Genomic DNA, 23,243 nt, shown 5'->3' with positions numbered 1-23,243 from the left:
GGTTTGAATTCTGGCCCTGATTCCTTCTTCTTATGTGTGACTTTTTCTTTATCGCAATGTCTTTTATTTTTTTTTAAATGCCATACAGTATATATAATTAAATGTATATTTATAAATTCACATATAAATTTATATAATGTAAATACATATAAATTTAGAAATAAGTATATTATATAAATTTTATAAATAAATAAAATTTATATATAGACATTTATTTATGTAATATATTTATATAATATATATTTCTATTTGTATCTATATTTAATTTTATAAGCAGCTCACACAGTTCAGTATTAGGGAAACAAGCAACCCAATCAAAAAATGGGCAGAAGACCTAAACAGACATTTCTCCAAAGAAGACATACAGATCTCCAATAAACACCTGAAAAGATGCTATGTGTGACTTTCAACAAATGACTCTGCCTCTCCATCTTCCTCGGCCTGCTTCCTTCCCTGTGAAATCCCTTTCCTCTCTTCTCTCCGAGGGTGGCTGTTTTCAGCAGTTTTCCATAGATCTCTTTGTAGCCCGTTGGTTTTTCTGTCCTTACTATTAGCTCAGATCCCAAGAACTGGCTGTTTTTGTTACTGTCTTTTTAAAAAAGTAAAGGCCAGCTTTGACAACAAGTAAATATGAGCATGTTTTGTCACCGAACCATTTACCTGTTAGAGCTCATAGTGACGGCAGTGACTGGTAGGTAGATACATGGGTATGTTGAGGATGGGGATGTTAATGTAAGGTCTTCATTTGTTGATCACCCTTTTACAACCACTGGGAAGTTACGGCTCAGTATGTTGGGCTATATGCTCTGTGGTGATTACATCACCAAGGTGATTTCCCAGGACCAAATCTGATCATGTTCTCAGTCACTCAAACATTCCCAGGGACCACCATTGTTCAGAAGGCCAAGCCTACACTTGGGAAGCAAAGCCACAGCTAATGTGGCCCAAACATACACCTCGGCAGCCTCACTGCCTGCCTCCACAACCCTCTCCTTCTGCCCACATGCAAGCCCCAGGGGAAGGGATTCACCGCTTCCTGAACACATCATGCTCCATCATGTTTCCAAGCCTCTACACATGTCATTCTTTGTTTTTCTGGAGGATTTCTATGCATTCAAACCCCAGCACGACTGCATCTCTGTGACGCACATCCCGCAGTTCCCCCAGGCGGAGCTCTGTGTTCTCCTCTTCTTACTCAAGGGTGGAGAGCTTTACCTGCCCATATTAATGTACTTAGGGGTTCCCTGGTGGCTCAGTGACAAGGAATCCGTATGCAATGCAGGAGATGTGGGTTTGATCCCTGGGTTAGGAAGATCCCCTAGAGAAGGAAATGGCAACCCGTTCCATATTCTTGCCTAGGGAATCCCATGGAGGAGGAGCCTGGCAGGCTACAGTCCACGGGGTCGCAGAGTCAGAAACAACTTAGTGACTAAACCATCACCACCTTTAATGCACTTACAGGGTCTGGTGAATACTGAAGCATCTGTCAACACCAGCGACCTGGGAATGAAAGGCCCAAGGTGTGGCTAACGTTCTCTTTATCTTTGTAGCTCTAGAACCCAGCAACAGTGATTGGCAAGCAGTAGGAACTGAAGCAGGTAAATGAGTATAGACCCATTTCCATGTACTTTGTGTTATTCTCCCAAGAAAAGCAGTTACCAGTGTGGATTCTGGACTCAGCCACCTCTGAATGCAAATCTCCATTCTGTCACTTGTGAATGAATTTAGCCAGGTTGTTGAATGTCTCAGTTGCTTCAGCTAATAAATGGGTAACAATATTAAGCTTAAAGGGATGTTGGAAGATTAAATATGAAAGTAAGCTACTTAGCAGTGCCAGGCACAAATAACCATCCAATGAAGGATGACTATAATAATTAGACCAAAGTGCCCATGTTCTCATGACAGACTCCTTTATGTGGAGTTGCACGTGGCTATGAGACAACCATCTTGGAACAGAGATGCTATTGGTACAGAATTAATCCATTTAAGAGTCAGACCATTAACCTTGATCCTAATGGCACTGTGCCCAGCCTAATTGTATTTGAAGATCAGAGAGAAGACTCAAGTGGGTCAGTTGTCTAGAGGAGCAAGAAAAACCATTTAAACCAGGTAGCAGATCAGTGAATTATACCCTTCGTTATGTTTCGTATCGACAAGTCCATTGTTTCCTTGCTGTTGGCCTTGATGTCTGTCCTTGGTGATTATCCATAAACGTAACTGTTTGCATTTTCCAAATATGTTTGAATTTCACAAGTCATATATTTCCAGGACAAAAGCCAAAATGAAATCAACCCAGTCTTTGAAAAAGCAGCTGATGAAGGCACAATCCACATCTTTAATTAACATTGAGGATTTGAAACTGAGTACGCAGAGGGAAAATGAATGAATTGCTTAATTTTGTCTTTCTTGTACTTCACCTACTCTCTTTACCCAAAACACCCATACCCCTGTATGACATGTTCTTCTAAAGGTTTTATTACAAATGCATAGTTTTTTCATCAACTGCAGACTTTATTTGTGCTTAGAAAGCATTCAGTTATTACCCTCAAGGAAAAGTTAAGAGGCTGCCCAGGTACTCACTAAGCCAGCATTCAGGGTGATCAATTCAAGCGTCTCGAGGTTGCTGCCCTTAAGCAGCTTGGCCTGGACACTTGGCTCAATCTGCCAGTGAAATAAACCAGGACTCTTGAGGGTGTTTCATGCTGGAGTTGTATTTGCAAATCTGGTTTGGGAGAGGTTTTCAACAAAGGTTCCTTCCTCTGCTCCTGCTGCGCTGGGTTGATTTAGTGCAAGAGGGCGACCAGAAGCTTCTGGAAGTCCCCAGAGGTGTCTGAGCGAACCATGTCAGAGAGAGACTTCTGGTACTTCTCTTGGAATCTGGCTTTTATCCCCTGAAGGTCTACCTGTAAGAGATGATAGCCAATGGGACGTTTATAGTGTTTCCACCATAAACACAGGCAGCCACTGTTCTGAGCACGTTATTCTCACTTGCTCATTTATGCCTCAGAGCAACCCTTGGAGTTGGAGTTACTATTCTTCCTATTTTGTAGCTGAGAAAAATAAAGTTCATTTCAGCTCCCCAAAGGTGGCAGAGGTGTGTCTGTGTGTCTGTGTGTATGTTCTAGTACAACTTGGTTTATGGACACTAAAACTTGAATTTCATATGACTTTATGTGTTACAAACATATTGTTTTTCCTTTGAGGTTTTTTTTTACAGTTACTTTAAAACAATCACTTTCTGATAATAGGGCTGTATAAAAATGAATGGTGAGCCTGATTTGACTTGCCGGCCACACTTTGCCGACTCTTAGTATAAAGTTAAAAAAATTGTCAACACAGTTTGAAATGAAGCCTTTTTGTTTTTGTCTCTTATACCCTGATCAGCAAGGATATTAGTGCCAAACAACAAAATTCAAATCATCATCAATTTGTAGGACTTAATTTTGAATCTACAATTGACCCTTGACAATACAGGAATTAGGAACACTGACTCCTGGGCAGTCTAGAATCTGTGTATTGCCATCTCTGCCTCAAAAATGAAAGAACTGATCAACAACTCATGCAAGGGCAGGAAACTGAAACAGTTTGAATAGAATCAGGCCTCAAACCTTAGTTGTTTTGATACTACATATTGGGCTCCAAAATCACTGCAGATGGTGACTGCAGCCATGAAATTAAAAGACGTTTACTCCTTGGAAGGAAAGTTATGACCAACCTAGATAGCATATTCAAAAGCAGAGACATTATTTTGCCAACAAAGGTCCATCTAGTCAAGGCTATGGTTTTCCAGTGGTCATGTATGGATGTCAGAGTTGGACTGTGAAGCACCCAAGAATTGATGCTTTTGAACTGTGGTGTTGGAGAAGACCCTTGAGAGTCCCTTGGACTGCAAGGAGATCCAACCAGTCCATTCTGAAGGAGATCAGCCCTGGGATTTCCTTGGAAGGAATGATGCTAAAGCTGAAACTCCAATTCTTAGGCCACCTCATGTGAAGAGTTGACTAATTGGAAAAGACCCTGATGCTGGGAGGGATTGGGGGCAGGAGGAGAAGGGGACGACAGAGAATGGGATGGCTGGATGGCATCACTGACTCGATGGACATGAGTCTGAGTGAACTCTGGGAGTTGGTGATGGACAGGGAGGCCTGGCGTGCTGCGATTCACGGGGTTGCAAAGAGTCGGACACGACTGAGCGACTGAACTGAACTGAACTGAATGGCAAGGGCTTCCCTGGTGACTCAGTGGTAAAGAATCGGCCTGCCAATGCAGGAGACTTGGGTTTGATCCTTGAGTTGGGAAGACCCCCTGGAGAAGGAAATGGCAAGCTACTCCAGTATTCTTGCCCGGGAAAACCCATGGACAGAGGAGCCTGGTGGGCTACAGGCCATGGGGTTGCAAAAGAGTTAGACAACACTTAGTGACTAAACAACAAGGAAATACAAACTTTTCCTCACACTTAGTTAATTTAAAGATCTGTAAAATGAGAACACAGGTACTATTATTTATTGAAAAAAATCTGCATATGAGAGCACCCACACTATTCAAATCTGTGTTGTTCAAGGATCAATTGAAAAACTTGAAAAGGTACCACCTAGGTGCTGGAGGTGGAGAAAGGACTTAAGAAACACGAATAAAAAGATTGGTTTGCTCTAAAGACTCTTACAACCTAGTAAAGGAGATAATAGTTGTGCCATGGAAGATATTATTCCAGATAGAACACAGGAAGTCTCATAAAAGAAGCACAGAGCTCTCTTTAACCAGGAATTCTTTTGGTTTTTGTTTGCAATTTTGTTTGTGATCATTATTGTTTTTAAATTAGACTATATCTTGCTTTCTAGTATTTGTTCAGTCGCTCAGTCGTGTCCGACTCTTTGTGACCCCAGAGACTGTAGCCTGCTAGGCTCCTCTGTCCATGGAATTCTGCAGGCAAGAATTTTGGAGTGGACTGCCATTTTCCTTCTCCAAGGGATTCTCCCGACCCAGGGATCAAACCTGCGTCTCTTGCATCTCCTTCATTGGCAGGCAGATTCTTTACCTTGAGTGCCACCTGGGAAGGGCTTTCTAGAGAGACCCACAGACCATTGCCCAGGTTTCTGGTTCTTATTTTCTCCTATCCCAATTAGAGGGCCCAACAGGAGACAGAAAGTGAGAGAAGGGGAGGGTAGAAGAGTGGAGGGCTGTTGGAAGTGGATGCTGTGCAAGAGATCAGGCAGGTGGCGCGTGTCCCCTGCTTCCTTGACTGGTAGGCTGCTTGGCTGGGGGAGGGGGGTGAGTGCAGGGACAGGATGGGGCTCTCCCGGGCTCTGTTCTAGTATCAGGCAGCTTTGGGGGGCTAGGGGATCTGGCCAATATAACTGTCTGGGCCCGAAGCATTCAGAAGGAATGGTCCCCACATGGAGATGACCCAGGGCCTGTGGTCAGCACTGAGCTAGGACAGAGCATATTGGGACAAACAATCCACAGTCCAGCATGCTGGAGTGACCATGGTACCTTGGGGATCACTTGGAGAGCTCCAACCCTTGGGCTCTTTAGCATCCTTGCTGGCCTTTGTCACCAACCTGCTCCTCGGAGTGTGCTAGGATCTGCAGAGACTCTGGCTGGGCCTGAGATGCTAAGAGACAGAGAGACAGAGAAGGCAGAGACCTGGAGAGATTAAGGAAAGAGAGAGATTCAGAGCAACCAAAACAAAGTGGAGAGGGTGGCAGAGAGACTGGGGGAGGGAGAGAGGAGGAGGAAGGGACAGGGGCTTTGGGAGAAAAAAGGAAATATGACTCAATCATGGAGGAGGAGAGAGAGAGGGAGGAGAAATTCCAGGAATAGAAATAAAAATGAAGGGCCGGTCGTGTTGCTAAGTCATGTTTCAAAACAGTGTCAGATGTTAAGTATTATTTGTCAGAAATATGGGGGCCAGAATTTGGGTTGGTATCTCTTCCCCCTCATTTAACACGTTTTTGAGGGAAGATGTCAGTGGTTTTCAAGTTCAAGTTCCACTTCGCCCTCCAAGGTCTCTCTGCTGTGGATGAAATGCCACTTCCCCTCTCTTCTGTAATTTCTCCTCTCTGTGGCCCTGTATTCCGAATCTGAGTCTTGACAGTTGTTTCCAAACTTTTTTGGCTATTTCTCTCCCTGGGCCTTTGTTATGCTCAGGCATTCTCAGAGCGGGGCGATAATGCTCCCAAAAGGGGCAAAATTGGTTCTTAGAGGCTGAAAAAAAGAATCCAAATCTTTTAATGTAAATGTAACTATGTCTATACATAAGGAACATAAACAGATATACAACGTATGCTGTGTTAACGTTTCTTGGACGGGAGTAAAGATTAGGAAAAAATGACGTCTAAAAAGGGTCCCTCATGGGGGGATCGCTAATTTTAAAAAGGTTGAGAAACCTTGTCTTGTACTGACGTGGTTTTTGTGCAGAATTGTGCTTTGGGGGTGTGTTTAAGGAAATAAAGGCCTAACTCAGGAGTCTGGAAAGGACTTGCTAAGGCTCTGCTGCTGGGTGACCTGTTGCCAAGTGAAAGTGTTAGTCACTCAGTCGTGTCCAACCCTTTGCAACCCCTGGACTGTAGCCCACCAGACTCCTCTGTCCATGGCATTCTCCAGGTGAGAATACTGGAGTGGGTAGGCATTGCCTTCTCCCAGGGATCTTCCTGTCCCAGGGGTTGAACCAGGGTCTCCCACATGGCAAGCAGATTCTTTACCATCTGAGCCGCCAGGGAAGCCCTTGAAAAGGAGCTGCCCTACCCGGACCAGCCCCTCCAGGTCCCTTCCAGGCACCACCCCAAGCTCTCTGGAGGCACCGATGGCAGAAACAGAAGCTGCCGACTTCCCTGGTAGTCCAGCGGTCAAGACTCTGCACTTCCACTGCAAGGGGCATGGGTTTGATTCCTGGTCCAGACACTTAGATCACACATGGCCCACAGTGCAGGAAAACAAAGATGGAAAAGGAAAAGACATAGAAGCCACTATCGTTATTGTGTTTTTATGACAAGAAACCGACTGGAGCACAGCACAGTGTCCTTCCACAAAGTCTGGGAAAGCAAGGACCATCTCTGTAGATAGACCCTTAAAAAAAGTCATCTGTTGATGGCCTCCGTGGTGGCAAAACAAGAAGGTGGAGCCAAATGCGTCTTACCTCAGCCCGGCTCACAATGATGTCAATGAGGGTCTCCTCGTCGGTGCCCGCCCCCTTCATGGACTGGTACAGACGGTCAGCAAAGTAGCCCTGGAGGTCCCGGGCGCTCCTCACTGGGCAGGACAAAGGGAAAGAGAGCATGAGGCGGTCACGTCTTGTTCAGTAACAGAGTGACGCTGGGGAGGAACAGAGCTGGCCTGCCCTGGGAGCGGATGGTCATGACCTTTGAAAGGAGCAGACTTCACACTGTTGATAAAGCGTCTGGAGGATTCCCCTGGGGTCAGGGCACCCGACTCTTCAAACAAGTTCCCTTCAGACACATAAGAACCTCTCCTATTCTCTGAAGACCCTGGGGAGGAGGAGGAGCGTTGTGGGCACCCTCAGGCTCTCCCCGCAACGTTCACGATTCTCACCAGCAGAAATGCCTTCTCATCTTTAAGAGAAATCTCTGATGCCAGGGTCAGGTGTGGAGGGGCAACACAGTGGTGGCTTAGTCTCTAAATCGTGTCCGACGCTTGTGACTCCATGGACTAGCCTGCCAGGCTCCTCTATCTGTGGAATTTTCCAGGCAAGAATAACAGAGAGGGTTGCCATTCCCTTCTCCAGGGGATCTTCCTGACCCAGGGATCAAACTTGGGTCTCCTGCATTGCAGGTGGATTCTTTACCAACTGAGGCACCAGGGAAGCCCCCGAGGGGGAACACAGACTGGCCTGCAACCTCTCCATAACAAAACCTGGTAATCTTGAAGACTGGCTCAGTTGCACTGTGATCCTCCTGGCTGCCGTGCTAAGCAAACTTCCTTCCCTTCGTTTTTCATCACTGGGTTTTAGGTGTGAGCTTCATCTCTGAATCTTTTCTGAAGTCTCCACAACCTTCATCGTGTGTGGCCTGGGATGTGGCTTGATGAAATGTTTGGTCCTGTCTACACAGCATCTTCCTGTGATGCTGCTAATTGCTCTTTTCGAGCCCTGCCCCAGTCAGAAATGAATGAAGTATGAGCTAGTCCACAAATTAACAAAGTGTGGTCTCTCATCACCACTCAGGAGATGGGGTGCACCTCGGCTCCTGGGGATAAATCTTGGCTTGTCCTCCCCCCTCCCAGGTTCACAGGTGTCTAACACTTTGGGGGAATGAACTCTTTTCTGTTTATGTTGTTGATGTTTTGCCTAGAACAATGAACATTTTTTATGTTAGGGATAAGTAATAAATTCAGCATAAGTGTGGAATGCACATCCTTACCATGTCCTGTAATGAGAACTCTTGTTTTCTAGGTAATTGCCAATGGGATTGATGCTTACAAGCCAGAGGCAGGAACAGAACTGGGGAAGCAGAGTCTAGTTTTGGGGTCTGTCTCCTTATTTTTTAGGTTATGTGGTAGTCACCAGAGTGTCAGTGGAGAAGCCCAGACCCAGGTGTCTCAATCCACAAGCTGCTGAATTGGTGGTGGTTTGGGGGGTGAACCTGGCAATTTGAGGAGCAACGTATCTGAGACTCACTGTGGCACCCCCCTTCCCAGGCATTCTGAGCTGGTGATCTCACAAGATTTTCCTGAGGACCTTCTGCCATGCATTTGTATTAATTGATGTTGAAATAATCATCTGCCTGATGTCAGTGTGTTCTGAGCCTACACTAGGGGTGACTTCTCCCTTGAATTCCTTCTTCCTGATATTTTGGGGAGAAAATTCTCAACTTTGCTGCTGTATACAGACTATGCTTGGTGAACAAGCTCTGCTGGTCATAGCTGCAGGAAGGCCTCAAAAGTTTGGATGGGGCTAACTTGGAAGGATTTCCCAGATGGCTCAGTTGTAAAGAACCCACCTGCAAAGCAGGAGTCATAGGAGATGCAGGTTCGATCCCTAGATCAGGAAGATTCCCCGGAGGAGTACATGGCAACCCACTCCAGTATTCTTGCCTGGAGAATCCCATGGACAGAGGAGCCTGGTGGGCTGTCGTCCATAGGGTCACACAGAGTCAGACACGACTGGAGCGACTTAGCATGCACGCTCACACAGCTCAGGAGGATATGGGAATAAAGCTGTTTGTGGCTGTGGGTGCAGGGCAGCCAGATGCTCTGCTGTGTCCCCTGCTCCTCTGGGCACGCAGAGCAGGCATTCTCAAACTCCAGGGAAAGTAAGACAACCACTTGGGGAGCTTGTAAAGGTGTGGCTTTGGGCTAAATTCCTGCAAGTTCTAAGTGGGTGGCCTGGACTGGGACTCAGAAACTGCATTTTCACATCCCCTTCCCCCATGATACAGGGGGTCGTCAGACTCCACTTTGAGAACTGCTGTTCCAGAGACTGTGAGCACTGAGAACCATTTGGTATCATAAACACCTCCTCCTCAATTTTAGCTTCACACTGGCATCTTTACTAGTTAGGTAGGAGCAGGGTGGGGAAGTGTCTAGAGAATTTAGTTATGGAATCATGTTCCACTCTCTTGGTGGTTCATTTTCAAGGTCTTTTCTGATCTCTTTTTAATTTGCTACCAGGGGAGTCCACCTAGCTCCTGCATTTCACGGTCCCGCAACTGTAGGGCCGGGCCCTGTCCTGCCTCTGGACCCGCTCTGCTCTCATTGCTTTTATCTTTGTGCGTTTGTGCTTGTGCGTGCATGCTCAGTCGTGTCTGACTCTTTGCAACCCCATGGACTGCAGTTGGCCAGGCTCCTCTGTCCAGGGGGATTTTCCAGGCAAGAAGACTGGAAGGGGTTGCCATTTCCTTCTCCAGGGGAATCTTCCTGACCCTGGGATCAAACTCGTATCTCCTGGGTCTCCTGCTTTACAGGTGGATTCTTCACCTGCTGAGCCATCAGAGAAGCCCATTTTATCTTTACTATAGCTCAGTCCATTGGTTTGTGTGTTTGTCCTGACATTGACGCTTCTTAAGAAGAGGAAATGGACCTGTTTCCCAGTGATCCCCATGCCTGGCACAACCCCTGGTGCTAAGTAAATGTTACAGACTTGAATGGTCTTATTACCACTAATACTTAAGATCAATAACGATTGATATTAACCTTTTGACTGAATTCTGGTGTTTTCCTAATTCTTTACAACTGCGAGTACAGAAAGGATTTGGAACCTTGTAAATGGGCCACGAGTAGATCTCTCCGTTTACTTGAGACAGTCATCCTTAAAGCCCTAAGGACAGTCATCTGTGTGTATCCATCTTGGGACAGGGGCAACATTAAGGATGCTCAGGCCTCTGCATTGGATCACAACAGCAGAGCTGCTAGCTTGAATGCAAAATGTTGATGGATTAAAAAAATAATCAATTGCTGACATTGCTCCCAAAAGTCCCATCAAAAAAAAAAAAAAAAGGCAAAACAAAAGAGTCTGGCAGCGAGAGGACATTTTTTAAGCTTCCAGGGGCTGCTTTTTTGGTTCTTCCTCTTCTTCTGGGGATATTCTCTCCATCTCTTGTGCCATTTGGGATGCTGCCCTGGCCTCCGCACCACTGGAGTGTGGACAATGGACAATGCCTTCCTTCCAGGACTTGCGAAAATGAGAAAGGAGCCTGCCAGTCACAGCCCAGTACCCATCTCTCTGCTATTTCCTGCCTTAAGGGCAACACCTGGAGAGAAGGGCCTGGCATTTGCTTGGCATGACCCTGATCTCGTCTCCTCCCCCTTGCTTTCTAAACAGACCTCATTCATTCCAATGTCGAAGGAAAACAAATGGAAAAGTTCACCCTCGAGCCATCAGGCACCTGCGAAAACTTGTCCATGGATCCAAACCTGAGCGCTTTCGAGTGTGTATCATGTGAACCCATGCTGCCCTGAGACTAGACAATGGTCCCAGGCTGTTGGTGGTTGCTGCTGGGGGCCCACAGTCTTAGTGGACTGTAGTGGATACTGTGATGTGTCCCAGAGCTTCTGTCTTCAGGACCATGGCACTCAGGCAAAGGGTTACGTGCTGGCTGCTCACAGCTGAGTCACTTTTCAGGAGGGAGGGAGTGACTGGGTCATGCACATTAGGAGTCAAAGGAGGGAGCTGGCTTCCCCAGGGTTGCACATGCCCTGTGGGTGCAGCCAGCCAGCTGCTTGATGAGGGGTGCGAAGGCCTGGGACCCTTGCCTACACTTCAGACATCTCGAGTTCAGGGCTTCCTGGGGACCAGAAAAGCTCCTGTTGCAGCTGCATCAGACCCATTCTCTCCCTTCCCAAGGCTACTTAGATATGTTGTGGTTCTCAGACTATTACCTGAAGTCTTCCTGCACACAAACCTCTGTCTCCGAGTCTGTTTCCAAGGAGCCTGGCTGAAGTCAGGGGCTCTCCTGGCTTTACTCACCAAGCGTTAAGTACGCCTTCTGCAGGTCTCCTGATGTTTCTGCCTCGATGGCCTCTTCGATGTCTTTGCCGATGAGCTAGAGAGAGAAAGTCTAGCTGTTAGTCCAGCTTTTGCTCTTGGCCATGGTGCCCTGGAGGCTTGTTCCTCCACAAAAAGACTCATCCAGATTTGGTCATGCAAGGACCAAGGAAACTTTGAAACTCCCACATGGCCTCATCACTTGCAAGGCTGGGGGTGGTACCCCCCCCAGTTTGAGTGGGGACTCTCAGGGCCAAGGGAGTTTGACCCCTAACGGACGTGACCGCAGGCAGGACCACCCCCTCGGCCTCAGTTTCCTCTTCTGTAAGAATCAGAGAGTAGAAGAACAATGAATAAATACCGAAACAACATTCTTTGTGTTTCTATAGTACTTGAGTTTCCTATGTGTTTATAAAAATTCTTTCCATTTCCAGTTTTTCAGGAGGCTGTGGTTATAATCATCTCCTCCATTGTAAACTGAGACGGGGAGCTCAGGCGGCTACAGTCTGGGCGACAGGTAGAGGCTGTGAAATTCACGGCAAGGGCTTGGTCTAATGTTTCTGATACGGTGGGACTACATGGGCTAGGAGCAGGGTGGGGGTTGTGTAGGGGCCTGACCACGTCAAATGCCAATTTCTGTCCCTCTGAGGAGACTCCGAATGATCTTATATTCACCCCCAGCTCGCCTATCATTCTGCGTAGCATTACACGTTAGGTTTCCTTCCAAATATTTATAGAAGCTGAAGTTTAGAGTAAATTGTGACCACACTTAGCACAAGTACCGCCTGGGCTGAGCTCAGAGCAGGCATATAAAGAGAAAACAGAAACTTCAGGTTTGGGAAATGCAGTTAAGCATTAGAAATATTGAAACTTCTTTCTTAGAAATTATCTTTTGAGGATATGACACAACTGTGAGTCTATAAATAACTGGGGCCTTTGAGGACACACCAGGGGAGTTTATTCTGAAAATCCTGGTAAACAACATATTCTTTGTGGTGGGAGCACGATGGATGCAGGGGGAGGAGGGTCTGAATTCAATGAAACCCGTCGCTTGATCTTCTCATCATAGCTGGCCCATCTAGAGGTCCGGTGTGGAATGGACCTAGATAAGATGGGAGTTGGGTTGGGGGGCTTTCAGTCCTGTCCTCAGTTGTTTAGGGGTTGGATGTGGGAGCTAGTATTTCAGAAGAAACTGCTCTCGCTTTCAACCATGAACAGGGTTCTTGTTCTGTAGACAGAGGTTGTGTTACAAAAGGAGATTGTATTCACATAGGTCTATGTTTACTTAAAAAAAAAAATCCTCACACTAAACCACTTTCTGTTTTTATTGTTAATACTGGGCTAGAACAGTATTTTTAAATTTTCTATAGCATCTCAGTCTACATGACAGATAAAAGCAGGAAAGCAGCGCTGTTCTAGGGAGGCGGGAGAAGGCTGACCCCAGCCCTAGACGCCAGGCTCCCCTCCTCTCAGAGTCTCATCGCTGCCCGTCTCCAGGGGGCACTATTTATGAGCTACAGGGAGATGGCATTGTCCTTTCTTCTCTGCCTGTCTCTTGATCCTATCCCCTCCTGATAGCTCCCAAGGCACCTCCAGAGGCTCCACTGAACACAAACGGAAAACAATCCACTGGCCCAAAGTACTAGGACTCTCCTTTGCAAATGGCATGCTCCCCACTGGAACACTTAATTCTCAGGGAGCTCTTTGAACAAAACCAGGTTTTGTGATCTCGGTACAAAAACACATTGCCAGGGTGGACTCCAGACAAGCCTCAGAGGCTTCTAGTTTACCAGGTAGCATTGTCCGTGGAGAGATTACTAGAAGAATAGGGGAGTCATTGCTTTCTTTTAAACCTGATGCCCGACTGACCACATGCCCACAGCAGAACCACAGGCACTCTGGTTTTAGTTATAAAAGCTAAAGGGCTAAAGGCTCTGGAATGGACTTAGAAAACCTTTGTAAGGGGAGGGGAGAAGTGATGAGGGGTGCGGTGGGGAGGAAGTGACCTGGGGCTGAAGGTATGTACCTACAATTTATACTGAGCCCTGTTTGGGAACATCAGAACTCTATAAGCCTCTCACGTTTGGTAGACTTGTGAAGAGTGATAACTTTTCACAATGCGGCACAGTTGGGAAGCTTTGTTGTTTGGGCTGGGATTTCTGAGAGTGTCAGCAGTTAAGATTCAAGTTTAGAGGACAAATCAAGGGCTAAGTTTTTGTGCCAAAAATTAAAATTCAACTCTATGCCAGCAAAACCTATGTCACATAATAGACTTCAATGATCTGACTCTAGCATCTTAGTGCTTTTAGCCAGAGACCATGAGAAAATTTATGGAGCCAGATTCCCAAGATCATGGTCATGGTGAACCCTCAAAATCAGTGATAAAGATCAAGATGAATAATGTCCCAGCAAGGTTTTTGGAATAGATGAATAGGTATTAATAGCATTTTAAAGCTGGTTTCATGTAAAGAATCCTCAGATCAGTAGATTATCTTATTTTCCATTTGAGTTTCAGCTGTTTTTTGTTGCTGTTGGTTCACACAGGGAGACTCCTACCAACTGCTAATGTTAGCTGAGCACCCACTGCATGCCAGGCACTAAATGCTTTAAATCTGTTATTCATTTAATCCTTACTAACTCTGTGAAGCAGGTACATTATTATCCCTGTTTTACAGTTGGGGAGATTGAGGCACAGAACCCTTAGTAATTTGCCCAGGGTCATACAGCCTAGAGCAGACTTCTTAAACTTTAACATGCATCAGGATCTAGAAGACTGATTAAAACAGAGATTGTAGGACCCCAACCTCAGGGAATCTGATTCAGTTGATCCAGGGTAGGGATTAAGAATTCTTGTTTTAAGCATGTTCTCAAGTGATACTGATTCTGCTGATTCAGGATTAATTTTAAGAACAATTGGTTTAGGGAGTATCCTTAGGTCGTCAGTAACTCATGTGTACACACACGCACACACACACATGTATGTGTGTTTCTGTAGTGATGCCCAATGACAACCACCCCAGAAACTCCATCCACGGCCCCTGTCTAATGGGAAGAGGCTCTAGGTCAAGGAGAAGGCTTCCAGTTCAGTCTACTCAGCTCTAGGCCCAAAGGCCAGGGGAGTTCAGGGTGAGCTGCCTTTGATCAGGACTCTGGGCACGATTTGAAAGCAGAGGGCCCTAAAGGCTTATATACAGCAATGATAAAATTCCAAAGCTTTCTTGTCTTTTCATCTGCTGGCAACACGTCGGAAACGGTATTCTGAGTGAGGAGCAGCCAGCTCTAGCCGAGGTAGGAGCTCAGGCTGGGGAATCTTGGAGCTCTCATCCACTTTCTGCTACTGACTTGCTGTGTGGTCCTGATAAGTAACAGATGGCTCCTTACTCATAACAGACTTCCCTTGTCCAGCAGTTGTGGGTAACAATGGCTGTTCAGCCTACATTCGAGTTACAGTATTGTTGTGCAATTGAAATGAGACACAGGGTACAGATGTGCTTTGAATAGTTAAAAGCACTCCACAAATAAAAAATACTAGACAAAAGAATATCTGATAGTCCACAAAAGCCTTCCTGAAATCAAAGACTGATTTTCAGGGAAGGACTAACTACTAAGTGTCTTGAAATAGCTAACTCACCTTGTTGGCTTAAAATGATCATCAGATTAAAAAATAATTGTATAAAAGCAATTTATACATATCTTTTCAGGAATGTATCTCTGACGTATTATTGCATCTGTCTCAGGCACTGTTTAGCCAATTGTCAATTGGAATGAAAATAAGGGCAAACATTTGTATGCTTACTACAGGCCAGATACTGTCCTGAGCCTTTTATATTCATCTTATTTAACTCTTAAAATAATCCCTTGAGGTTGGGAAGATGATGTTCAGGGTCTTTTTTTACAAATGAGGATGGAGACATCTGGTCACTTGTTACAGTAAAACCAAGATTTGAACCTGGGCCCTCTGACTCTAGGGCTTTGCTCCTAAACTTGACCTGCTGTCCTAGCCTCTGCTACAAAGTGGGGTTTCTCAGCCTCAGCACTGCACTGGGGCCGAATGGTTGCCTGCTGTGGGGAGCTGTCCTGTTCATCGTGAGATGTTTAACAGCATCCCTGGTCTTGACCCTCTAGATGCCAACAGCACTGCTCCCCCCAACACATCTGGTTGTGACATATTTCCAGGCATGATCAAATAATCCCTTGTGTACGTGTGTGTGTGTGTGTTCAGTCATGTCCAACTCTCTGTGACCCTATGGACTGTAGTCCACCAGGCTCCTCAGTCTATGAGATTCTCCAGGCAAGAATGGAGTGGGTTGCTATGCCCTCCTCCAGAGAATCTTCCCAACCCAGGGATCAAACCCGAGTCTCTTGCAACTCCTGCATTGGCAGGAGGATTCTTTACCACTGCGCCACCTGGGAAGCCCCAGGTATCCCTAAGGGTGTGCAAGATCATCCGTGATTGAGAACTACTATTGTAAAAGACACTCGCCGCCCCTGCTCCCACTGCTCAGTTCCATACCCCAGATCTCGGCTTCTTTTGGAAATAACTTGAGACTCTCTTCCTATGTGAACTCCTTGCCTTAGTGCTGGATCACTTACAGTTTGGTAGGCTTGAAAGGTGGCTCGTAACTGCTTGTGGCTTCTCTTGGCCAGGAGTTCATTGAAGGCAAGCTCGTCCGTGCCCCAGCGGCCTTCCCCTGCCTAGAGAACCAAGTGCAAACATTTTGAAAATGACTTTTGCAAAAAGACCAAATATACACAGCTGTGACCAGGCCTCACTTACAGGAAATAATAAAACATGAGCCGAAGAGAAGCCAAATGGATTGACCTAGCGCTTTCAATTTCTAACCCACAAGTATACCTCACCTATCTATTTATATTATTTATATGTCCCTTTATTTCAGAATGGATCTGAGGTGGTTAACACCAGAGTAAAATAATAGAATAAGCAATTCTTTTAGGTTCACGAAGACAGTATAGATGAAAAATACTTTCAAGATCTCATACTTATTTCCCAAGTAATTCCAATTCGCATAAAAGAAAGACATAATTGTTGAAAATCGTGTTAAATAAAAGAAAACCATTTGCAGAGACTGGCACGCCCGCATACTTACATCATACAGCTCTTTGGCATCCTGCCCAGCTAGATCTTTGTCCACATTATCTCCTTCATCACGATTAGCCTAGAAAAATCAACACGTTGTTATTAACTTGAGTTCCTGCTTGAGCAAAGAAAACAAAAAAGGGAAAGTCCTCGAAAAGGGGTGATTTCAGAGTCGTGGCCTGAAAATTAGACTCAGCCTGGCCAAGGGGCAGCACTGCTCTTTGCTGCCATCTTTTGGGCACAACTGATAAACAGAGTAGCTTCTGTGATAACACATTTTTCTTTCCTTTTTTTTTTTTTTTGTAGAAACCAAGGTCACTCACAAACCCCTCTGACCTCTAAGAAACCTCATGATGTCCCCTAGAATGAGTCTGTTGGGAAGATATCTCTTTCCTTCCAAAATATCAAGTTGCACCTCTCAGGGTCCCTGTCCTGAAGAACCCTGGATGTTGGTCATGGAAGGTCTTGGAGGTCTCACTTAAGCCCTTTAGTGGCAGGTGGAATTCTAAGGTGACCCTGATGGCCCACACTGATCTCCTCCCTTTGAGTGTGGACAAGACCTGTAAACATGGTGAGGTATCACCTCTGTGATCGTGTTATGTTTATGTGGCAACAGGGATGTTTGCAGATTTAATTAAGGTCCCTAATCAGTTACCCTGGGTAGGTCTGACCCAATCAGGTGAGCTCTGAGAGGTCAGAGATGGAAGAAGTCAGAGCGATGAGCTCACACTGGTCTGGAAGAAACCATATAGCCATGCTCTGAACTCTCTCTGGGGCCACATGACAGGGGACTGTGGGTAGCCTGTAGGAACTGAGGGTCTTTTTAGTTGACAGCTAGCAAGAAAACAGGAATATCAGTCATACAGCCCCAGAGAGCTGAAATCTGCCAACAGCCAGTGAGCTTAGGAGAGGACCCAGGCCTCACAGGAGATGGCAGCCCTGGATTCCAGACTATAGAGACCCTGAGCCAAGGACTCAAGGGCTCCTGTAACAGGAGCCCCGGCCCATGGAAACTGCTAGATCATAGATGTGTGTTGCTGCTGTCTGCAGCAATTTGTTATGCAGCAGGAGGACATTCATAGAGTCTTCCTGCTATGGCTCAGGCTTACTCTATGTGTTCTCTGCTGTCAGTCTGTCCACATGGAAAGTAGTCAGAGGAAACACACAAAGCTCAGAAAGACGGGTGTGTCAATGAGAGGGCAGATGCCATCTGGCTGGAGGCCCAGGGGCTGCGTCCTCACAGGGCCAGTTCTGAAAACCCTGCTTTCCTGGCCAAGAGGTTCCTACAGGCCTAGACTTAGGGTGAATCCTGGAAGTTAGTTGTATCATGAAAAGGACCCTATTTGGGGTCAGATGAGTTGGCTCTTGCTCCCGGCCTGTATGTTACTGTGTATACCCCTGGAGGTTCCTCACTGGCAAAGTGAGATGGCAATGCTTAAAGAGATGACTCACTAACAGAAAGGGATTGTAGACTGCAAATGACAGGCAGATTGTTACAAGGGGGAAAATCTCCACTGAATAATTTCAGAAGAGCTAGATGGACGGAAGACAGGTTGGTGGTTCCTCAGTAGCAATTTAATAAGAGAAGGAAATGTTTATTATCTACACTGCCTTTTACATCATGGTTGCATGTTGCCAAGGGCTGTTTCTCAGGACCGTGAAGCAGGTGAGGCCTCTTCACTCTTACCTGTAGCAGGGAAACCAGAATTCTTTTTAGGCTTCCACTTGTATCCCCTTTGACATCTGATTCAAGGCTCTTGTCAAACACTTTAGCGGAAGAAGAAAGGAGGAGAGGAAGCAGATTTAGTTTCCCAGAGGTAGTTTGCAAGAAGCATTCTTTAGTATCTAAAGTCAGAACAAAAGGTCACTTACACCTTTGGTAGGCCTCTTTAATGGCAATGATTTCCTAGGAAAGATAATAAAAAAAAAATCAATACTTCAAGGCGGGGTTTATTGATAAGATAGGCAGATACCAGCCAAGGTAAGAGGCAGAGCCTGTTTCTGGACACAGGATGCCTTCATGACTTCCTCCAAAGGGGGCAGTCCCTGCAGCTCAAGGTCCAAACCTAGAGCAAGTCAGCAAGTCCCTGGCTGTGTGGAGATAAGGGGTTTCCCTGGTGCTTCAAGGGGTAAAGGATCTGCCTGCAATGTGGGAGAGTTCAATCTCTAGGTCGGGAAGATCCCCTGGAGAAGTGAATGGCTAGCCACTGTAGTATTCTTGCCTGGGAAATCCCACAGACAGAGGAGCTGTTGGGTCACAGTCTATGGGGTCACAAAGAGTTGGACACAACTGAGCGACTAACACACACACAGACACACACACATCCTTAGTTAAAAGTGAAAGCATTACAGCTAAGCTGATTTATTTTTTAAAGATTCCTCGATGTGGATCATTTTTAACGTCATTACTGAATTTGTTACAATACTTTTTCTGTTTTCTGTTTTGGTTTCTTGGCCATGAAGATCTTAGCTCCCCCACCCAGGGATCAAACCCACACACCCTACACTGGAAGGCAGTCTTAACCACTGGACCACCAGGGAAGTCTCTAAGCTAACATAGTCATTCACTGCCTTCTTGCTCCATCTCACTCCCCATCCTCCCCACAAGGGAGCCAGTTTTAGAAATTCTGTGCGCATTTTCCCTTTGCATTTGTACATATATGTTTGTGCTACTGAAAATATATAGAATTGTTTTGTGTATGTGTTTAAAAACTGGAATACTGTATATATATGTTCAACTTATTTTTTTCACTCAGTAATAGGTCTTTAAGGCCCTGCTATGCTTACGTACTATTAGTCACCTAGCACTTTTTTTTTTTTTAATGGAAACAAAGTGTTCCATCCTACAGTAAGCCCCAGTTTATTTAGCCAGCCTCTGACTGATGAACATTTAGGCTGTTTCCAATTTTTCTCTACTTCAAACAAGGCTGCACTCAGTCAACAATTTTGCTATGTGCTGCAGTGCAAGTCTCTCTCTAGGGTGTGTGCTGGGAAGGACTGCCTTACGGGCACATGCCACTCTGATAAAACGAGTGTCATAATAAAGTGAACTACATGAATCTTTTGGTTTCCCAGTACATACAAAAGTTACATTGATGTATATGTACGGTTGACTCCTTTTGCTGTCCACCTGAAACTATCACAACATTGTTATTCAGCTATAATCCAATATAAAATAAAAGGTTAAAAAAATAAAAAGAGAAAAGTTATACTGACACTCTACTGTGGTCTATTAAGTGTGCAATCGTGTCTAAAAAAATAATGCACATACCTTAATTTAAAAATACTTTATTCCTGAAAAATGCTAGCTATCATCTGAACTTTCAGCGAGTCATCATCTTTCTTCCAGGGGAGGGTTTGAAATATTACGAGAATTGCCAAAATAGGACACAGAGACAAGAAGTGAGCAAACGCTGTTGGAAAAATTATGCTGATAGACTTGCTCCAAGAAGCATTGCTGCACACACTCAGTTTGTAAAAATGCAATAAAGTAAAGTGCATAAAGCCGTGTATGGCTGTATGTTTCACTGGCTCGTACCGAGGGGGCCGCTTGGGAGCTGCCTCAGTTTACACTTGAACCAGCAGCATATAAGAGCCAGTGTCTCCCCACAGTGTCTCCCCCAAACTGTTTAAAATGAAAGTCATGAGGCAGCGATGGGGAGAAGCGAGTGGGGCTGATGGAAGGTGAGGAGCCAGGCCCGTGTTGCTGTGGTGGGCAGGAAGGGGGTAGGAGGGGGTGGGGGCTGAACACCTGTGACTCTGCAGCCCCCTCCCCTTTCTCCTCCTTCCAACCCGCTACCAGGATCTGCCTGAACCTTTTGCCTGCTCTCCCCCTGCTTTTCTCCTTTTTACTGTCAGATCTATTTGATTGGGAAAAAAAAAGTCTTACTCGTTGTTTGAGACCAGGACCCAAAAGAAACTAGGTTGAGGGTGAGCCACATGGGGACAAATGTGATTAGAAAAAGAATGACCAAATTAACCTTCTGGCCAAGGGAGGCTGCCCGGATACTGGCTGCCGGGTCACTGGCAGTTTGGTGCTTCTGGAAAGGATGGGGATACTGAGTAAGGAGAGTTGTATGGTTATTGGACAGAACCAATGCCATCCGCCTGTGCTAAGGCTCCTCTAAACCACTATCCTAACCCCAAATAGAGGGGTTTTATTATCTGTGGGAAGAAGAGGAGTCCAGGGATGTTCAGGAAAGGGGTTTGCTCCTGTAGCCTGGACCCCGGTGGTGCCTCGGGTAATGGGCTGGACAGCACAGGCTGAGCAGAAGGAACGAGCCTGGGTTGTCGACATTTGAGGCCTCAATATTAATAGCCCAGCAGCATCAGAGCGCCAGGGTGGTTTTCCTCGCCGTCTGTTCCAGGTGCTGCTTCTGTTTCCTCCCTGGAGGAATCAAAAATGTTGGGTTTTCTTGGCACTTTCCTTGCTGGACCTCCCCACTCTACATGATGGATGTTGCAGAAGAAGAGGACATTTCCAGAGAATGGCCTGGGGACCCTCTTTACTCTTGATGATGTCCAGGGTCCCCGGGCTTCCCTGGCGGCTCAGGTGGTAAAGAATCTGCCTGCGGTGCGGGAGGGCTGGGTTTGATCCCTGGGTCAGGAATGGCAACCCACTCCAGTATTCTTGCCTAGAGAATCCCATGGACAGAGGAGCCTGGCAGGCTACAGTCCATGGGGTCGCAAAGAGTTGGACATGACTGAGCAGCTAACACACACACATGGCCCCTATGGGTTCTGGAACCAGATACTAACAGGCCTTCACAAATGTCCTTTTTAGCTCCTGACATGATGGCATGTACCCACGGGACCAGGGGAGAGGGCTGCTAACAGAAGGACATGGAAACCTCTGGGGAGGTGGTGGCAGCCCCACTGTTTCCTGGGATCCCTCTGGCATTCCCACCCGCCTGCCTCATTCCTTTGCTCCCTGCATCCACACTTGGATTGCTAATTGCAGTATTGGTGCTAGGAGACCTGCAAAGTCAGCCTGGGCAGGTAAAGTAGGACTCGTATCCCCCATATGAAACTGCATCTCTTTAGAAAAATAAAGCTGGATTGACACAGCTCTTCTGGAAGGCTCTATCCTGTCAAGCCAGGGGCAGTAACACCAAAACCGACCATCAGAATATTGGAAGAGGCATCTCTCCAATGTGAACCAAGCGGGCAAATTGCTTGCCCAGACACTTGCTCACCACAAGGGTGGAGGGCTAGGAGGACTTTCCCTTCTGGCTGCTGTAACCCTCTCTGACGGGCACGTGGACGCTCCCTCAGGGGCTCGGCTGGGACTCACCTTATTGGTTCTTGTGCACAGGACCTCGATGAGCACTGCCTCGTTCGTGCCCAGGCCCTTCATGGCCTTCTGCAGCTGCCGGGCAGCATACTCATCGGGGCGATCCAGAAGGGCCAAGGCTGTCTTCTCAAAGTTTCCACTCAGCTCACTCTTGAGCACCTCCTCCAGGTCCTGTGGGAAGATGGCAGGAGTCCTGACTGAGAAGGGCCTGAGGGCAGGGCGACAGATGTCTGCTTTCCGCACGGCACGGCCCCAGGGGAGACTGGACGCTTGCCGTGGATGCCCAGGGCACGCTCTAGACAGGAGCACTACAGGGGTGAGTGACCTTCTCTGGAGGACAGTGGTCACCCGACTGCCCATCCATCTGCTGGGGACACTGAAGTTGAGTCACAATGACGACAAGCATTTGCAGAACACTTTAGGGTTCAGACAGCTTTCTCATTGATCCTCGAGACAGCCCTAAGAGGAGAGGTATTTATTGCTTTATCCCCATGGACTGAACCTTGGTAAGATAAAGGACTCATCTGCAAACACTTGGCTAGAGAGGACTAACACAAGTTTGTCCTCTCCAGGAGACTGGCTCATTCATTGGCCAGATGGGGGTGCTTTTGCGCGTGAAAGCACATGTGTGCTCAGTTGTGTCCAACTCTTTGCAACCCCATGGACTGTGCCTACCAGGCCCCTCTATCCATGGAATTTTCCAGGCAAGAATACTAGAGTAGGTTGCCATTTCCTTCTCCAGGGAATCTTCCAGACCCAGGGATCGAACCTGTATCTCTTGTGTCTCCTGCATTGACAGACGGGTTCTTCACCAGCTAAGCTACCAGGGAAGCCCTGAGAGTGGAAGGGGGGCACTACCAATAGTCGCCCCTTGTTATCACAGGGGAACGACAGGAATATCGTGAGACTGTCCTGGGCAAGCTCCATGTACAGCCACTTTGGTGTTTTGTTAAATCCTGAAAGGGACACACGTGAGAAAGAACTCAAGTAGGGGGAGGGAAGTTCATGAAATTCTCCCTGGCATCTGTTTTTGGCAAGCCCCCTCTAATCGCGAGTAGACTGCCTGGTCCCACCTGCCTCCCTCTGGCTAGATGGTTTAATGAGAAAAGCGTCAAGAATGAACGTTCAGTCCAGCTAGAGCTGTCGACATCCCAACTGAAATGAAGGACCTCAAAGCAGGACTTTCATGCAGAGAGACTGCTCCATGTGGGTCAGACTGGAAGCCAATAGACCAAGCTACAGCACGGAGTGGGCCTGGCTACTCAGCTCCACGCATGATGGCTAACAACACAGCCACGGAGTTCTGTGACCTTGGAAATGCGCTTAATTTCATCATCTCTCGGTTTCCTTCTTTGAAGAATGGGGAGAATAGTAAGACTTACTTCCTAGGGCTGTTGGGAGAATTAAATGAGACA

The 23,243-nt window shown here is 46.5% G+C and overlaps 1 protein-coding gene across 1 annotated transcript in view; it reads right to left on the bottom strand.

The window, feature by feature from the left end:
* Positions 1-2,317: 2,317 nt before the first annotated feature.
* Positions 2,318-23,243, bottom strand: part of ANXA13 (annexin A13) — a 57,301-nt gene continuing 36,375 nt past the window's right edge. Inside the window, exons 5-12 of the mRNA XM_040262181.1 lie at positions 21,829-21,999; positions 18,408-18,441; positions 18,223-18,302; positions 16,546-16,614; positions 16,031-16,132; positions 11,420-11,495; positions 7,136-7,248; positions 2,318-2,903 (exon numbers count right to left, since the gene is read on the bottom strand). Of these exons, the coding sequence (XP_040118115.1) occupies positions 2,784-2,903; positions 7,136-7,248; positions 11,420-11,495; positions 16,031-16,132; positions 16,546-16,614; positions 18,223-18,302; positions 18,408-18,441; positions 21,829-21,999 (765 nt within the window). The 3' untranslated portion in view covers positions 2,318-2,783. The remainder of the gene's footprint in view (positions 2,904-7,135; positions 7,249-11,419; positions 11,496-16,030; positions 16,133-16,545; positions 16,615-18,222; positions 18,303-18,407; positions 18,442-21,828; positions 22,000-23,243) is intronic.

The sequence above is a fragment of the Oryx dammah genome, unplaced genomic scaffold, assembly GCF_014754425.2.
Source record: "Oryx dammah isolate SB20612 unplaced genomic scaffold, SCBI_Odam_1.1 HiC_scaffold_19, whole genome shotgun sequence".
NCBI classification, from domain to species: domain Eukaryota; kingdom Metazoa; phylum Chordata; class Mammalia; order Artiodactyla; family Bovidae; genus Oryx; species Oryx dammah.
The sequence above is the reverse complement of the archived record's forward strand: the minus strand, read 5'-3'. Positions and strand labels throughout refer to the sequence as shown.